Genomic DNA, 16,235 nt, shown 5'->3' on the forward strand with positions numbered 1-16,235 from the left:
TTGGCTAACTGTTCCTCAAATTCTTTTTTGGCCTTCCTAATGGTATTTTTACATTTCATTAGCCAGTGTTTTTCCTCCTTCATTTCTATTTTCCTCACTAGGATTTAATTTCCACTTTTTAAAGGATGCCTTTTTGTCTCTCACTGCTTCTTTTACTTTGTTGTTTAGCCATGGTGGCTCTTTTTTTGGTTCTCTTACTGTGTTTTTTAATTTGGGGTATACATTTAAGTTGAGCCTCTATTATGGTGTCTTTAAAAAGTTTCCACGCGGCTTGCAGAGATTTCACTTTTGGCGCTGTACCCTTTAATTTCTGTTTAAGTAACCTCCTCATTTTTGTGTAGTTCCCCTTTCTGAAATTAAATGCTACAGTGTTGGGCCACTGTGGTGTTTTTTCCTGACATAGGGATATTAAACTTATTCATATTATGGTCATTATTACCAAGCGGTCCAGCTATATTCACCTCTTGGACCGTATCCTTTGCTCCATTTAGGACTAAATCAAGAATTGCCTCTCTTCTGGTAGGTTCCAGGACCAGTTGCTCCAAGAAGCATATTGTGCTGTAGATATCTGATGGCTGTCTGTTTCCTCCAACAGAATGATTGACCCTCTATGAACCCTGGTCTGGAAACATGTCAGTTCAGCGTATAGCCTATTAGGGTGCAGTCACATCATGCCTGCAAACCCTAATTATTCAGATCTGCATGTGGGAATTATTATGTACAGTAAACACTCATCCGGTGTAACTTCCCTTGCTTTCCATATATGCCCAAACACCAAAATGTGTGCCAGGTCACACCAAGCTGATCTATGTGAAAAGAGTCCCTACCCTTTATGGAAAAGAGAAAGTGGTCTGATGTCTCCCCCGCACCTCCCACGCCCAATACCACAGAGGGTTCTCCAGAGGAGTCAGGGATCTACTTGTGGAAAAGACAGGGGCACTACTGTAAAAGAGAACAGGAGTACTTGTGGCACCTTAGAGCATAAGCTTTTGTGGACTATGCATATGCATCTGAAGAAGTGGGTTGTAGCCCATGAAAGCTTATGCTCTAATAAATTTGTTAGTCTCTAAGGTGCCACAAGTACTCCTGTTCTTTTTGAGGATACAGACTAACACGGCTGCTACCCTGAAACCGGGCACTACTCTAATCACTCCCACCCCATCCTAGCAATCACCAGGGAATCCAGTGAAAAGTGAATCAATTCTGGGGCTGTATTAACTGTTAGGTAAAAACAATCTCTGTACTGTCTTTGAGGTGAGTTCCAGGGTAGCAGTGGGTGGAGACATTGCTGGCAGGACAGCTCTGTTGCAGAATACATGAGCCAGTGCAGAGGCACAGGGTTTTGCACACACAGCCCTGAACTCCAGCCAATCCCCAGATATCTTTGTTATTTATTATTTGTGTTACCATAGTGCCTAGGAGCCCTAGTCATCCACCAGGACCCCATTGTGCTAGGAGCTGTACAAACACAGAACAAAAAGAACATCCCTGCTCCAAGGAGCTCCTAATCTATGTATAAGAAAAGACAATGGCTGGATACAGACAAATGAGGGAATACATGGAAACAAGAAACAATATTAGCATGGTAGACAGTGGACAGGGACCAAACCCCCTATCCATTCTTCAGGTGGTAAATCCCATCCTAATAAAGGAATTACCTCGAGGTTCTGTTTCCCCTGTTCATGTGGGGAAAATAAATGAAAAACACTTATGGAAATTACTGCACCTGTGTAAAGCCCCAGTGTGTCAATGGGAAAATAATCTCCTCTCAATTAACAATCTACAGTAGTTGAGAGGTGGCTTTATTTTTGGCATTGATTTGATTTGGAAATTGTTTATTCACCCACTCAGGTTCTTGTTTTTTACTCTAATATAAAATTTGATAGTGGAAAATAACCACTTACAGAGCCCCCTAGAAAACATAACTCACAGCATGATTTTAGCCATGTAATTACCACTTCCAGGATAGATACAGCGGATTACTTTCACAACGTCACATTTGTGGTGTTAATTTCATATGCAATACATAAGAAGATCAGGAATTCCCATTGCATCCAAATGACTGTATGTAAATAGTAGGAGGTACTAAAGCCAAGAACACATTAACTACAGGACAATGTTTAGAAGTATACAGAATTGTGTTTACTTTGTTACAACAGTGATTTCAAGCCTAATGGGTTGTTTTACCATCTACTTCCTCTCTGGACATGTCTTCACTAGAAAATTGTATCATGTTTGAATACCATTGTGAAGAATTGAGTTAGCTAACGTGATGCTGGCCAGTGTGGACAAGGTCAAATCATATTCATCCTCACATCGATAATTATGATCAAACCCTGTTGGGATTATAGTTTAGGTGACATAATGTTGAACTTGATTTGGTCTGCATTGATGACAAACCATCGTGTCGGTGAATTCAGTTTTTGATAGTTTTGTCAGTACAATTTGTAATGAACAGCCCTTGCTGCATCAGAAAATTTGAACTGGTTAAATATATTGATGAGCTGATTTTGGGGGTAGGGAGAATGCAAAAGGATAACAACTGGGCTGATAGGTCCTTGAATTGCTTTGAAAAACTTACAGCTTCCAAAGTTTTAAAGAACAGTGTGATAATCTACTGTAGTGACATGATTTTAATTGTTCCAATTAAGAGAGTTAAAAAATTTCTACAATAAACTTGACACACATATTTCATTTTAATAATTTTTACTCAGAACTTAGATCAATGGACTCTCAGGCAATCTTGGTTGGAGCTCCAGCTAATGATCAAACAGTGCATGAAGGAGCCTGTAAGTATTTGGTTCTTTTAATGTACTTATAAAATATTTAATAAAGTATGTAAAATTTGAACCTAGTCCATGAGCAAACATACCATGAATATGCTAGTTTACTTATGTTTCACTGTAGGGTTCTGGGTCTGTGGCTGAAATGAACAGCTTGTTGGATAATATTGCAAAGGCGACAATAGAGGTGTTTCAGCAATCCGCTGATCTAAACAATAACTCTTCTAACTCTGGTATAGGCCTCTTCAATCCAAACTCTGTTGGAAATGCTGACACAAGTAACACAAGACAGAATGGTAAAAAGACATTCCTAAGGTATTTTTGTGTAGCACCATTTTAATTATTTTAACTGACATAATGGTTAATAATGCATAGAATGAAATGAAAATTTTGAAACTTATAAAGGCTTTTTGCACTTGAAATGGGAACGTTCAGGAAATGTTACTTGAAGGTTACTGGTTTTTTACTTTTGTTCTACAGTAAACATTGGTGTTATCCCAGAATTTTTGGAATGTAGCATTTGTGGCTGCTCAGCAAATGCTAGCTATCCCAGAAAAACTATATCATCTGTCTCATTGCATTGGTTACAATGACTGAGAGTGATGTGAAGAGTAGATTGAGATTTTGGATGAAATAAGTTTGTGATTCTGCTTTTAGCTCTTCTGAACGTCGAGGCGTATGGTTGGTGGCTCCCTTGATTGCAAAACTGCCTACCTCAGTTCAGGGTAGGGTCCTCAAAGCAGCTGGAGAAGAGCTGGAGAAAGGTCAGCATTTGGGATCATCCTCAAAGAAGGAGAGAGATAGACAAAAGCAAAAAAGGTACAACCTTTGAAAATGTTTGTATGCGATTTCAGAAGGCATGTTGAAATCTTTTTGCTGTTGCAAATCTCATCGGTCAAGGGATGTGAAATGGATACATATTTAATACCGCCAAATCACAGCTGCCCTCTCTTGCCTCCCTCCAGCACAGGGTATTTTCGTTACCATTAAGATGTCAGTCTTAATTACTGTGAAAATGTTGCATCTTGGCAGTGTCATACCTAAATTTACACACACAGGTGGCTCTCAGAAACTTGCCAATTTTGCCTAAGAAAAATTGATAATCTTGTGCCCAGACCTGCACTACTCCCTTGTATATCATTATACTATAGGAATTACCTGAATACTGCTATTAATTACATCCTTTAACTTACATAACAACCTCTCCTTTTGTGTGGTTGTTCCAAGAAGCAGTTGTTTAAGGTGCCAAATTCTCTAAAACTTGTGATATTTAATTATTCAAATATGCAGGCAGTTGAAGTCACCCATTATTGCAACATCATTATATTTTGTTATCTTTTTCATTTCCCTCAGCATTGTGCGCTTAGCATACTTTTCCTGATCAAGAGGTCAGTAGTATGACCTTATCAAAACATCTGTATTCTTATTGCTTAGCATTTTTATCCATATGGACCCTACTGTATGGTTCTCATTAGATTCTATGGGAATAATTTTGATATAGTGCTATTCCCCCACCTCTGCAACCTAACCTATCCTTCCTGTATAATTTATAGTATATTTTATTTTGTCATTGCAACATATTTCAGAGATGCCTATTATTTCAAGGTCATCTTCATTGCCAGGCATACTGGTTGGTATAAAGACATGTAGGTTTGGTTTCATTTTATTTGCCATGTCCATATATTATTTAATTCCTTTGTCCTTGACACACACTTTTTTTTTTAAACTTACCTCTCTGATCTCAAGCTGGTTCCTTCTCCAATGCAGCTATAATTTCTGCCCTACCCTTTATTGGATACAAAGATACCTTTAGGTTATTGACATCCTTAGCATATTTTTTTGACTAACTTGAGTACTCCTCAGTACACCTTTACCTCAATATAACGCTGTCCTCGGGAGCCAGAAAATCTTACCGCGTTATAGGTGAAACTGCATTATGTCGAACTTGCTTTGATCCACCAGAGTGCGCAGCTCCCCCCCCTCCTCCCGGAGTGCTGCTTTACCGCGTTATATCCGAATTCATGTTATATCGGGTCGCGTTATATCGGGGTAGAGGTGTACCTATTTGTTTTTACTGAGCTCCTAGTTTAAATAATCTCCCAACAGTTGCCAATTTGCTGTTTCAGTAGCAAGATTCCACTTTGGTTAAGATGGAACCAGTCAAATCTGTCTAAGTACTTTCTTCCCATAAAAGTTTCCTAGTGCAAAGAAAATGTAAATGCCTCCTTTGATATGATCCTCTCATCCACATATTAAGACTTAGAAGTTTCTTCTGCCTAGATATCCCTGTGCACGGAACCAGAGGTACTCAAGAGAAAGCTATCTCAGTCTGGGTCTACACTACCCGCCTGAATTGGCGGGTAGAAATCGACCTCTCAGAGATCGATTTGTCGTGTCCCGTTGGGACGCAACAATCGATCCCCGAATCGACGCTCTTACTCCACCAGCGGAGGTGGGAGTAAGCGCCATCGACGGGAAGCCGCAGAGGTCGATTTTGCCGCCGTCCCTACAGCAGGGTAAGTCGGCTGCGATACGTCGAATTCAGCTACGCTATTTGTGTAGCTGAATTTGCGTATCTTAAATCGACCCCCCCCCCCGTAGTGAAGATGTAGCCATAGTCTTATCATATCTACTCTTTCTGTGTGCCTTTGAGTATGTCTGCACCAAAGCTGGAAGGTGTAATTTCCAGCTTGGGTAGACATACCCACACTAGTGCACTAAAAATAGAAGTATATCCGTGGCAGCGGGAGGGGCTAGCCACCCAAGTATTACCTTTTGTTTTCAGATGGGATCATACTTGAGTGGCTAGACTCTCCTGCCACTTATGCCAGTGTGGATTTGCTTCTCTTTTTAGCACACTAGCTCAATCACAGCAAGTGTGGATATGTCTATCCAAGGTGGAAATTACACCTGCAATGCTTTAGTGAAGGCATACTGTCTGAGACATATCTGCTTATGTAACCCACACACCATCTGGGTGTGGTGTTCTGTCCCCTCTAGTGCCACCAAGACCACTGTGAGAGAGAGAGAGAGATTCATGAGTCTGTTCTACAGCCTTAGCTAACAACCAGTTGGATTTTAGCTCATGCAGTAGAGGCTCATGCACTGAGGTCCCTGGTTTGATCCTGCCCGCCGACGATCGGGGTCTGTTGGCATTACACTTACTTGATAAAAAGACGAGCTTTTACTGGTGCTTGCATGGCACAGCCTGTACCACTATGGGAGAGTGTTAAATTCTATTTTGCCTCATCATCATCATTGTCAGATAAGCTCCTAATTGGAAAATTTTTATCATCATTTGCGGTGGTGATGGTGATGTAAGAGTTGGAGGATGCAGTTTGATTTTTCAGATCAGATTGAATGGCAACAGTAGCAATTATAACAATCCATGTTTGACTTGTCTGCTGAGCAAATGTGTTATGGAAGTTATTGAGAGAATAAATAGGGGTTGCTACAGTGCCATCCTTAGGGCCACTACTCTGGCCAAAATCACACTTTGACTTATGCTTTCAATAGAAAAGATTTTCTGCATTTTTTTTTTTATAGCTTTGGAGTTTTTCTGACCCTTCTAGCTACCTCTGAATTATAAGAGCAAAAATGCCAAATACAGCTGTTGAACAGTTGTACATAGATGTTGAAATGAATATGTACATTTAAGTACACCACTATATAATGCCAAGTATCAGAGGGGTAGCCGTGTTAGTCTGGATCTGTAAAAAGCAACAGAGAGTCCTGTGGCACCTTTAAGACTAACAGATGTATTGGAGCATAAGCTTTCGTGGGTGAATACCCACTTCGTCAGAACAACTCTCTGTTGCTTTTTACGCTATATAATGGTGTACAGAACTTTCAGTGAGTGTTACCCAGCTAAAGCTATGCCTACATTATGAGGTAGGGATGTGATTCCTCTGCTTGTTATATGTATACTCTCTCTAGGTGTCATTGAGCTAGCACGAGTATAAATAGCAAAGCTACCTGAAACTGGTGGCTATGTACTATGTACTCCGTTGCCTATAGCCTTGCAACCATGGCTATACTGCTATTTATACTCATGATAGCTTGATGAGAGCTAACATGTATATGTACTAGGGTTACCAACCCTTCAGTGGGGAGCGGTAGTTTAGTGGTTTGAGCATTGGCCTGCTAAACCCAGGGTTGTGAGTTCAATCCTTGAGGGGGCCATTTAGGGATCTGGGGCAAAAAACCGTCTGGGGATTGGTCCTGCTCTGAGCAGGGAGTTAGACCTAGATGACCTTCTGAGGTCCCTTCCAACCCTGATATTCTATGATTGTCCTGAAGTGTCCAGGAATGTAATATTTATCTTTCATTAAAGATTATGTCATCTGCTGAAATCTCCAGGAATATGTCCAACCAAAGTTGGGAACCCTAATGTATACCCAAGCAGGAGAATCGCATCCCTAGATCATAGTGCAGACGTAGCTTAAAACACTGGTAAAATAATTGCATGTATTGAATTTATATGAATGCAAAGGCCTCTGCGGAAGTTTGTTTTTACTTTTTTTTTCTCCTTTCCAAATTTATGTCAATTTCTGTTGGAATATATCTTAATATATATCCCATTGGACTGGGTCTTGACATTCTTACTCTGACACAGTACCTATACCCTTTAGTGGTAGTTTTATTGCAGCTGTGTCTTCACTAGGGAAAAGTTATATTTTTCATTCATGTTAACTAACCTTTGTTAAAATCCCTGAACAATTTACCAGGACCCACTAACATGGATTAAAACTCCAACTGCCTTGTCTTCACTAGGATTTTAACACTGGGTAGTTAGTTTTAGTTAAAATATACCTGTTAAAATCCTAGTGAGAACAAGGCCAGTGTAATTTTAATCCATTTTATCAGAATGAAGTAAACTTTCAGGAGGAGTCTGGGGTTTATCTTGCCCAGCTAACATGGATTAAAACTACACCTGCTGTGTGTTCATGAGAATTTTAACACGGGTTAGTTAACATGGATTAAAAATGGCTCATGTTTTCCAGAGTAAGGCTTGAGTGTCTCCTGCAAGGTGCTGTGCCTCTTCATCTCCTATTGACTGAACCAGGAGTTGAGGGGTTCAGCACCACAAATGTAGGTTCCAAGTAAAGACTTCAGGATTTGTCCCTTTATGCTTGGATTGGCCCACTTTGATACACTGTCTGCTTTACACTTCGTTTAATTTCTGGCTTGTGAGGCTGTAACTTACTAAAACAGAAACCAAGATAGATCTGAGCAGCATTTTCGTTTAGGGGAAAATTATAGGGAAGGAAGGGAATGGAGACGAGAAGTATCAAAATAACCTTACTAATTGAATCTTATGTGTTTTGCCTCTTTTAAAGCATGTCTCTTTTGAGTCAGCAACCTTTCCTTTCTTTGGTACTTACTTGCCTTAAGGGACAGGATGAGCAACGGGAAGGGCTTCTAACATCACTGCAAAATCAAGTTAATCAGGTAAAACAAACACATAATACTGAGCACCCTCCATTTGATATTTGTGCCATCAGTTTTATGTGTATCAGATCATGCAAACCTGGGAAAGTTCTAAAGGTTCAACACCCTGATTTTCAGAAATGAATCATCAAATGAAAGAAGAATCAAAGATGAAGAGAACTTTAGTTTATCCGCTCAGAAGAATGAGTAAATGTTCCTTTAATAGCAATTTAAAAATAATTTTCCCCTTTGCACTGACCAATAACTTTCTTAGAGTGTTTCTAAAAATAATAGAACAAAAATGTAAGTAATCCAGGGTCTGATTTCAGACCTTTTCTGAGAAGCAATGGTAGATTGTTTTCATGACAGGGAAATCCCTCCCAGTGCTTCATGTCTCCTGAGTTAATAAAATAATAAAAACTTAGATTTTTCTGGAAAAAAGGTCTCTTTCTTGAGTAAATGCATAATTAGAAATAGATAAATTATTACCAAAAAAAATAGTATCCCCAAATTATCCTATTCCCCAAAGCAAAGCAACCCTGCAATCTTTTTTCAGGTAACTTACACACATGCACATACACCCTCCCTGCCACTTCTACACCAGTTCCTCTGCTCCCACCAGATTCCCACACTAGCCCTCAATATTGTAAGCTCATGGAGGTTGAGACTGTCTTTTTATCAGTGTGTGGACAGTGTCTGGTACAATGGAGCCCTCAAACCTGTTTTCAGTCTCTAGAAGCTACCGCAATACAAATTAATAATAGCAACCTTCCCCCATATTCAGATCCAGTCCCTGGCTTTGCTCCCCATCCTCATTTGATCCATTCCTTGATGCTGCTTTTCTCCATTTCTGCTACTGCTCCCTGGCCCTCCTCTCTTTTTAAAACTATTTTTATAGGTTCTCACCTAAATCCATCTAAGCTCTGACTGGCACCCTCTTCCATGCAATCCTGTCTTTGTTGATCTGTGGTGTCCATTAGGACAGAATGGAGGAGCAGCAGCGGCTGTCTGAGTTCCATGTGTCTAGCCCATGGTGCTATGATGTTTGGGGGAAATTATACTTTTAACAGACTGGATGACAAAACTGCTTATTTTCTCTTTGAAGGAAGTGTAGTAAGATATAGCCTCACAGTCAAAGCTAACAAATAAGTATCACATCTATTATCAAGCCCAAGTTCAATAAAGACATGAAGATTAAAAGTGAGAAAATTGTTCCATAGTTCTTTGTAAATAAGAAGATGGTATCAAGAAGTGATGGGTAGAAATATTTAACAGTTAAATGGGAAAAATCTACTTTTATTCAAATGGCTGTTGTTCTTAGATCCTAAGTAACTGGAGGGAAGAACGATACCAGGATGATGTTAAAGCTAGGCAGATGATGCATGAAGCCTTACAACTACGTCTTAATTTGGTAAGAAAGATGCATGAATATATTTCCCTTCATATTTATATATCTAAATTTGAAAATAGCCATTGACAGAAATTAGTTTGCAGTTGATGGTAAGATGCAAGAGAGATGGAGAGTAACAAAGTCTGACTGCCTGTCTATTGAGTTTTGTATTGCAGCCCATCACCATGGCATCTTAGCACCTTCTACATAAAATCAAATAGCAATAGCAAAGTCCCTAGCAGATTAAACTTTTTTTTTTTCTCTTGTCCTTTCTTCCCTCTTTTCCTTGTTTCCCTTCCCTGCAATATCATTGGAGAATGTCACAGATGTGCTACATTTTTTTGAAAGCTGAAAGCCATAGTCCTTACCTATTTGGTCACTATATTTTGATATAAAACAGACATTTTTTTTGGAAACACGGACTTGTCACAAGCTCAGAAAATCTCAACCATAATTAGAAGATTCAGCCACATGTGGCAGCTGCATGGCTAAATTCCAAAGTCAGCTTTGACAGTTTCTACCTAGACCGCCAACTGCTATGTAAAAGTTAATGAGACTTGGCCTAAGAGCATGTTCTTTATTTTAATATAACTCCCAATAAATGCTGAGCACAGCAGAATAGCCAATGCTTGGAAGCAGCATGTAAATACAAAATGGGGAAGCCCCAAAATAAAACAAAACAGCTGGGTATAATCAGGCAGCAGGTTTTAGCCAAGAAAGAAGGTGCAATGCTGGGCGCCTCTACAACCTACAGGTCCAGTCCGTCTCCTATTTAAGTCAATGTCACAAGTAATGTGGACTTCAGTGGGTGCATGATTGGGACTTAGGACTGTTAGTCTGCAAATAATAAGAACATTCATTGTACGGAAAAGCCAGTGTGGAAACAGTGATCTTTAAATCTTTAGACTTTACTGAGGAAGATTAAATAGTGTCTATAGTGAGAGAAGCAACAAATAAAGATTTAATTAAGTATCTTCCTAGTATGTGGCTTCAGACCAGAAGTTAACAACGATCCTCCCTCCAATCTAATCTTGATGAGGAGATTTATTGACAGGGCATTGGCTATGGAGTCCCAGCTCTTCAGCAACTGGGGTGTGAGGAACATGTGCTTCCCATGGAAAAGGCATCAGACTAGTTTCAGCCATTCCAATCTAACTATGAACCAGTGTTATCGATCAAACGTGTGCTCAATAATATCCTTCAGATCTTTCAACAGCAGCAACATTAACTATTTTTAGTCTAATTTTGGACAAAGAAAAGTGATACCCTTTAGGGATATGATTCAACACTCTTTGAAATCAGTGAGAATCTTTCCATTGACCTCAGTGGATGTTGGATCGAGCGTTAAATTTGATATTGCTGATCTTTCATTTTTCAGCACTTTTGTGCAGTGTTGTTGTGTTGAGGCAGAGAGAATCAAGTCTTTTTGCCAAAGAATTTAGCAAGTTAATGTATAAATTATTCAGTAGAGAAAAAAGCCATCATCATATATAGTGTAACTAATAAATATTCAAAGATATAAACATATTATTTGAGTTCTCTCTGTTCTCTTGTTTTGCCTGTAGGTGGGTGGAATGTTTGACACTGTGCAGAGAAGCACGCAGTGGACTACAGACTGGGCACTTCTGCTGCTTCAGATAATTACTTCAGGAACTGTCGATATGCAAACCAACAAGTATGTTACTCTTATTATAATTCAATAATTCATTAATATCTATAATGCTTTGAATGAAAATCCAGATAGTCATATTTAGGTGTTTATTGTAGCTTATTGTAGTTACAGCCCTGATTTGGGGAAGCACTCCTAGGAGGGACAGCACTTAAGCAAGAATTTAAAATAAAGTACCTCCTTAAATACTGTTCTGAATAGGGATGTATTTAAGCATGTGCTTAAGTGCTTTCCTGAATCAGGTCCTATTTTTTCTAATGACCATTTATGCCAGCAATTTATGTGATGTTACAATCTACAGTGGCTCCAATTTGCAAATATTTGTGTGCACATATTTGACCATGCACCTGTATGTGTACAGGGATTGTACAAGCTCCCTGGAGTTCATATGTATGCACAATATGCTTGAAAAATCTGGTCCCATATGCCTAAATAAGGGTCTGTAGTCTTTACCATAATCTATTTCTGAGATGTATTGACAATCATGTTACTATAAACATAATAGAATTTTAAATGTTGAGTTAACAAGATGTGTCAATATTGCTCTTCAAGATGCAACATAATACTTGTCTCTTTACCTCTTAGTGAATTATTCACAACTGTGCTTGATATGCTGGGTGTTCTCATCAATGGAACTTTAGCCTCTGACCTATCAAATGCATCCCAAGGGGGGTCTGAAGAGAACAAAAGGGCATACATGAATTTAGTGAAAAAGTTGAAAGTAAGTTTTGGACCTCTGATTTTTAACTGCACTCCTGTTAAATCACATTTTAGGCCCATCTTTTAATCTTATCAGTTTTATTGTCAGGGCGGTTGAAAGGAAAAGAGATTTTAGCAACAAGTGCCCTAGCAATACCCTGAAGGAGTATCATCATACTTTTAGCCATGTTTGAGACTTTTAAATCAGCATTTCACTTAAATCCTGTTTATCTCTTCAGTGTTCTGTTCAAATAAAAAGGAAGTGCACAAGGCAATTTATAGGTGCAACAAAGGCCAAGCTAAAACACTTGATTATATTTAGTAAAAGTACAAGGAAGTGATTTATCTGGGAACTTGCTGTCTTTGAATTGTGAAAGCATTGTAACATTTTAACTTCTCTTTTTTGTTAGAAAGAGCTAGGAGACAAGTGTTCGGAAAGTATTGACAAAGTTCGCCAGTTGCTACCTTTGCCAAAACAGACGTGTGACATTATCACCTGTGAGCCAATGGGATCTTTGATTGACACCAAAGGAAACAAAATTGCAGGATTTGACTCCATAGATAAGAAACAGGCAAGAGTAAATGTTTACCTTAACATCTCAGTTTTATTATGACTTTCTCATGCATATGAAAGTCAAATAAACAGTTTGATATAATTTTTTACAGTCTCTGACTGTATCTGAAACTTATGGAAGTACTGTACTTCTGTTTTAATGTACCTTCCTTAAAAAACAGAAACAGCTGGTCTTTCTATACCTAATCACTCTAAAAATGGTCATAATGTTACCAAGTTGAGAGGAGAAATGGATGTTCTTGGTAGATCGATAATTCTCAACCTCATAGAACAATACCTTTTAGAAAAATCTTTTTCAAGATAATTTACCTTTTACTGGTACAGGTACGCTTTAATGTCAACAGAGATAACATACATTTTTATTTGAGTTGTATGAAAATTCACACTCAGTGGGTGACACTTTCTAGATTTCATTGCCAATGAAAACTCAGTCCATCCTCAAGGAACAGCTCACTGATATTTGCAAATGTTTTGAGAAGCTTGGATAGATTTGGTTTTATATGTAAGCAATGGAAAATGCTATGGTTTTTACATAGTCTTGTGTAACCACCAAGCAAAATTCAGCAGTTTTGATTGTTTCACTTCATTTTTGATTTAATTCATTTATAAAACTGGCTGTACAAAACCCACACAAATTAAAATTGAATGAAAGGTTACTATGAACTCCTACAAACAAAAGCCCCAGAGTTTGTGATTCAGGTTCAATTACTAAGCTATTTAGTTTTGAAATTTGTATTGCTTCATTTTACAATCTAGGGTCTTGACTGTCCTCTAATATGCATGTTACCAAACGGAAATAATGTATACCTTGGAGGTGACTAGCAGAGTAGCTCTGAGAAAAACTGTTGCCCCACTGAGACACAATCATCTATCCTCACTAACAGCCTTTCCCAAAAAGTGAAGTGTGCTCTCACCAAGGTCTAGCCACAAGGCATATCAGACATATAACTAAAGATGGGTATACCTTTAAAAATCATTGGAGGGATTTGGTAGAGAGGTAAAGGATTGATTGATTTAGTTTCCCTGAAGGGAGAGAGTGGTCTCTGCTTCTCAACGTTTGGGAAGTGCTGCTCTATAAAGCAAGTTAAATCATACACATTTATTTCTCCTTTCAAGGAGGGTCTTTTGGGGCTGGAGTGGGCAGCTTGAGTTATCTCAGTGCTATTATGTGAAACTGGTATGTTGGAAACACATTTCTTATTCCAGACATTTCATAAACGAACAGTGCAGACCAGTTTCCTTGGATGAGTAGTCCTCAGAAAGCTGTACATTTACATACTTTTTACATATTTTAAATATATGTACTTAATGAGTGTTTTGGTCCTATGTCTTAATCTGGCGATTAATAATTTTTGTTATTTAAAAGGTAGCTTCCTTGGAAATCAGTGCAGATAATCTGTTGCATGATAGATGAAACGTAAGAAATTTATTGGGAAATAAGCACATTTTCAAAAAATTCTGTACCGCTATTAACATACAAAACTAAAAATGTAGCTTGATTCAGTCTAACAAGTGCCAGCCTTGGATGCTAGTTGAATCCCCATACAAACATGTAAATGATAGTTTTTGTGTTGAGGGAAAAAAATATCCATATAGTGGTTTTAACCATAGTACAAATTCAGGTAATTCACATTATTTTGTTGTTAAGATATCATTTTAAGAATGCTGTTGTACTTTGTATTTCGAAACAGGGTCTTCAAGTATCAACAAAACAGAAAGTGTCCTCTTGGGATTTATTTGAGGGTCATAAAAATCCTGCCCCACTCTCCTGGGCTTGGTTTGGTACAGTTCGTGTTGACAGGAAAGTGATAAAGTATGAGGAGCAGCAGCATCTTCTCCTATACCACACACATCCCAAGCCCAAGCCACGAAGCTACTACCTCGAGCCCTTATCACTTCCTCCAGAGGAGGAGGAGGAAGAGCCTACTACACCCGTTTCTCAGGAACCAGAAAGGAAATCAGCAGAGCTGTCAGATCAGGGAAAGCCTACCACAGACGAAGAGAAGAAAACAAAAGGCAGGAAAAGAAAGACAAAATCAAACTCAAGAGCAGATGTAAGTGACTAAATGTACAGCATTAAACAAGTAACCAGGTAGTTAAAGGCTTTTTGCTAGAACGTGTGATTGTCTTCACTATCTACAGAAGTTGCTCAGCAACTTGCAAGATCAAGTGCTAAGAAGAGAGTAAATGGTAAAAAAAAATTAAGCAATAAGACAAAATGTTACCAGACAAGCCTGCCTAAAGGATTGATGTATAGGAATGCACTGTGAATTAATAATACTTGAAAATTAATATGAAATCTACAGAAACATACTACAGTAGCACCTCAGAGTTATGGGCACCTCAAGAATGGAGGTTGTTCATAACTCTGAAATGTTCATAACCCTGAATAAGACTTACGGACTTCAGCCATAGGGTGGTTTGCTGCAGCCACAAGATAGGCGAGGTCAGGACTCTGGGCTGGGGGCGGGAGGTGTTGGGGCTTCTGACAGTCAGGATGGCAGGGCTCTGGGCAGGGGGCTCAGGGCTTCTGGCATGCGGGAGCACCAGGGCTCAGGGCTTTAGACCTGGGGGGAACCTGGGGCTTGGGGCTTCAGCCCTGCAGCTCCACTCTGGGTTTTAGCCTCATGGGGGGTAGCCTCTGTTCCTGGCTTCCACCCCGGGGTGGGGGTGGGGGAACAGTTGCCAAGGTTCAGGGCTCCCCACGCTCTGCTCTCAGTTTCAGCTAAAACTGGCATTCCCCCTGTAGCTAGAGCCCTGAGCCCCCGGCATCCCCCGCAGGGCTGAAGCCAAGAATGGAGCCTCAGGGCTGGAGCCCTGGGCCCCTGTGCTCCCAAGGGTCAGAAGCCATTTGGAGCCTGACCTCCCCCACCCTGCAGCTGCAGCTCCTCTTGCCTTTCCCTCCCACTCCCCCGTGGCTGAAGCCCTGAGCCCCTGAGGCAGTACAGTATTTGGGGGGGGGGAGGGGGGAGGAGGGATTGTTGTCTTGTTTTGTCTCTGCTGCAGCCTGATTGATTACTTGTGGGTCCACATGGTGTCCGATTGACCGGTAAGTATGTAACTCTGATGTTTGTATCTTTGAGGTTCTACTGTAGACTGGATCTGAATTATTCAGGCATACCCACACACGGTTATTTTTTTTCCCCTTGCTTCATTAGAGAAGCACCTGAGTTATATTTTGGATACATTTCTAAACTTCCCAATATCAGTGTGTGTTTGGAACTTGGGCTTTGGTTGAGGCCTAGTTCATATTAAAGGGACATGGACAACTTGAAATAGGTCACTAGAATCTAATACATGGATGCCATTTTAACTTTCCATGCTGTTTGTTGCAATTTGTTACCAAATTTTCCTGTTTTAGGTTGTGTTTTGTGTATGTGGTTGGAGGGTGTTGCTGTCTGAGACTCACATAAACACTAAGGCCCAATGCACATGCACAGTATAGAAAACCTCTAATGTGGCAAACTTAACCCTTCTACAGTAGAACCTCAGAGTTACGTACACCTAAAGAATAGAGGTTATTCATAACTCTGAACAAAACATTGTTGTTCTTTCAAAAGTTTAGAACATTAATTTAATACAGTTTTGAAATGTTACCATGCAGAAGAAAAATGCTGCTTTTAACCATCTTAATTTAAATTAATCAAGCACAGAAACAGTTTCCTTACCTTGTCAAATCTTTTTTTAAAC

At 39.5% G+C, this 16,235-nt stretch overlaps 1 protein-coding gene across 1 annotated transcript in view; it reads left to right on the forward strand.

Annotated features, from left to right (window-relative positions):
* The window catches only part of MED12L (mediator complex subunit 12L), a 312,365-nt gene that overhangs the window by 253,405 nt on the left and 42,725 nt on the right, over positions 1-16,235 (forward strand). Inside the window, exons 28-36 of the mRNA XM_054039474.1 lie at positions 2,715-2,789; positions 2,908-3,098; positions 3,441-3,602; positions 8,123-8,234; positions 9,535-9,624; positions 11,169-11,278; positions 11,858-11,993; positions 12,382-12,543; positions 14,237-14,599. Coding sequence (XP_053895449.1) covers positions 2,715-2,789; positions 2,908-3,098; positions 3,441-3,602; positions 8,123-8,234; positions 9,535-9,624; positions 11,169-11,278; positions 11,858-11,993; positions 12,382-12,543; positions 14,237-14,599 — 1,401 coding nt within the window. The remainder of the gene's footprint in view (positions 1-2,714; positions 2,790-2,907; positions 3,099-3,440; positions 3,603-8,122; positions 8,235-9,534; positions 9,625-11,168; positions 11,279-11,857; positions 11,994-12,381; positions 12,544-14,236; positions 14,600-16,235) is intronic.

This window comes from Malaclemys terrapin, chromosome 9, assembly GCF_027887155.1.
Source record: "Malaclemys terrapin pileata isolate rMalTer1 chromosome 9, rMalTer1.hap1, whole genome shotgun sequence".
In the NCBI taxonomy this organism is placed as follows: domain Eukaryota; kingdom Metazoa; phylum Chordata; order Testudines; family Emydidae; genus Malaclemys; species Malaclemys terrapin.